At 35.9% G+C, this 2,173-nt stretch overlaps 1 protein-coding gene across 1 annotated transcript; it reads right to left on the minus strand.

Moving 5' to 3' along the window:
* Positions 1 to 552: 552 nt before the first annotated feature.
* On the minus strand, positions 553 to 914 carry LOC131946523 (cAMP-regulated phosphoprotein 19-like). The gene is made up of 2 exons (XM_059307343.1): positions 876 to 914; positions 553 to 822 (listed from the first exon to the last, which is right to left on the minus strand). Exons 1-2 carry the CDS (start codon positions 912 to 914, stop codon positions 553 to 555), a joined length of 309 nt encoding a protein of 102 aa, XP_059163326.1.
* Positions 915 to 2,173: the final 1,259 nt, after the last annotated feature.

Raw genomic sequence — 2,173 nt, forward strand, 5'->3', positions numbered from 1 at the left:
GGAAACTTAAAACAAAATACTATGAAATTGGTTAACCTTTATGTAACAGACATAGAGTGTAACTGTAACTATATTATTTGCCTGCTGAAATGAAAGTTTTCAAGTCCATAGTTGGTAGCTCATTTTATAGAACTGACAAACTCCCATTTGTTGATAACATGACTTGTTTCTTTATACTCCTTTTTAAAGCCATTATGTAGTTTGCGAGAAAAAAAAGATTTCTGGGAATCAGTTCCACAATGAAGATTTCCATCCATATTTTCCTCTTCTTGAAATTATCCACTGCAATGTTTTGTTAATTTGATCATATTAACTCTCCAGACGCTAGCTTGCTGCGCAGAGGCGTAGCGACCCTTCCCGGCGCCCGGGGACAAACTTTTCGATTTGCACCCCCCCCTCAAGATTTCGATTTGCACCCCCCTCAAACGTTCGATTTGCACCCCCCCCTCAAGATTTTGATCAATTTATTTTCCCAACCCATTTTGGCGCCCCCTAAGGTCGGCGCCCGGGGACATATGTCCCCCCCCCCCCCCGCCCCCATCCCCTCCCTCGTTACGCTACTGTTGCTGTGACAAGGGACGGCTTCCTGGCTTGAATATTTTCTGGAGTCGGAATGGTCTCACCAACAGCTTCTGCTTTAATTATCCTTTCTGGTGGTGGTAGGGGTTTAGACTTGGCACTGAGTTTTGCTTTAGCCATGGCATAATCCCCAGAGTCAAAGTACTTTTGTTCTCCTTTCTGAAGTCTTTTATTTAAAAGAGCTGATCCACCTCCACCTTTTGCAAGATTTGGATACTTGGACTTAAGCTTTTCTTCTTCCCTCTGTTCAACCTGTTTTTGTCTTCTTGAGAATTTTCTTCATCTTCCCCTCTTACTGTTTCAAATGTCCTTTCTTCTCTAGCATCTGATGCCATCTTGCTAAATCGGGAATAATTTGCAATTGTGTAATTATAAATATTAATATTCCTTGTTGCTTCACACACTGTCGAGAGGTGAATCAAAATGGCTTTAGACTGACGTCACTGGTTAATATGAAAATTAGTAAAAAGGATTTTATCTCTTCCGAACAACAGCCAGCGCCCAATAATAGATTGTATACAGCAAAATTCTTAAAAAATTATGTATTTAATAAAGCTAGTGGTAAATAATTTGAAGTACAAACAGTTGTTTAATTCTAAAATATATAAACATATAGATTGTTTAAAATTATCGGATACGCATAGTAATAAGATTGTTTAATATAATATTTTATAATGAACCACGTTTTATAACTTCTTATTATTGATTTTCTTTAAATTTTAAATTATTTTGGGAACTTTGTTCCGGATTCTTTCCCCTGGTCACAATTCATTTAAAAAATAAAATTGGAGTTGTGAAACAAATATTTAAAGGTACATTCGTTTTTGTATTATTTGATTGTGTTATTCGTTTTGGATCATAACAGTCTGAGATGTTACAACAAAAATGTTTTTTTTGTGATAGAATACGGTTTCTTTTTTCTTCGAAACACACTCTGGTAAATTTTTAACTACTCAAAACAAGTCACTAATACTCAAAAATGGATTTAATGACATAAAGGTTGCAAATTGTATGTTGTATTTGTTTGTGAACTTGCACGCTTACTATTCTATAATTTTATAATTAGTACTGACTGTAATTTTGTTATTGATTAAAAGATTTTTTGGAAACAGCGCCACGTCTCTTTTGATGGTGATTTTTCTAGTCAAGAGAGACAACCATTTCAGATTTCATGGTTTTTATCCATCTGTAATACATCAGATTCAGATGATATCTAAAGATATGTAAGTAAACGACTTTAATCTATCATGTTACATAGACATAAAAATCACCTATTCACTACGAGGGGCGTTTGCGTCAGTTCTTAACATATCAACCACAGACACTTGATCAGGTAAATGCGTCAACACACTTTATATATTTTTTAGTTATGTCTTTATCTCTGTGTTGAATATTCTCTATACACGCCAATCCAGTGATTTCATTGGGCGAAAATAAAAAATATGCCGTACATTTGGAAAGTAGGACGTATGGAGGGGGTATAAATTGACACGCGTGGAGGGGGTACGAATTGTGACGTGTACAGAGGGTATAAATTGTGACGTGTACAGAGGGTATAAATTGGGACGTGTGGAAAGGGTATAAATAAAGGGGG

Source organism: Physella acuta, unplaced genomic scaffold (assembly GCF_028476545.2).
Source record: "Physella acuta isolate Inbredline_101_S28 unplaced genomic scaffold, ASM2847654v3 ptg000562l, whole genome shotgun sequence".
NCBI classification, from domain to species: domain Eukaryota; kingdom Metazoa; phylum Mollusca; class Gastropoda; family Physidae; genus Physella; species Physella acuta.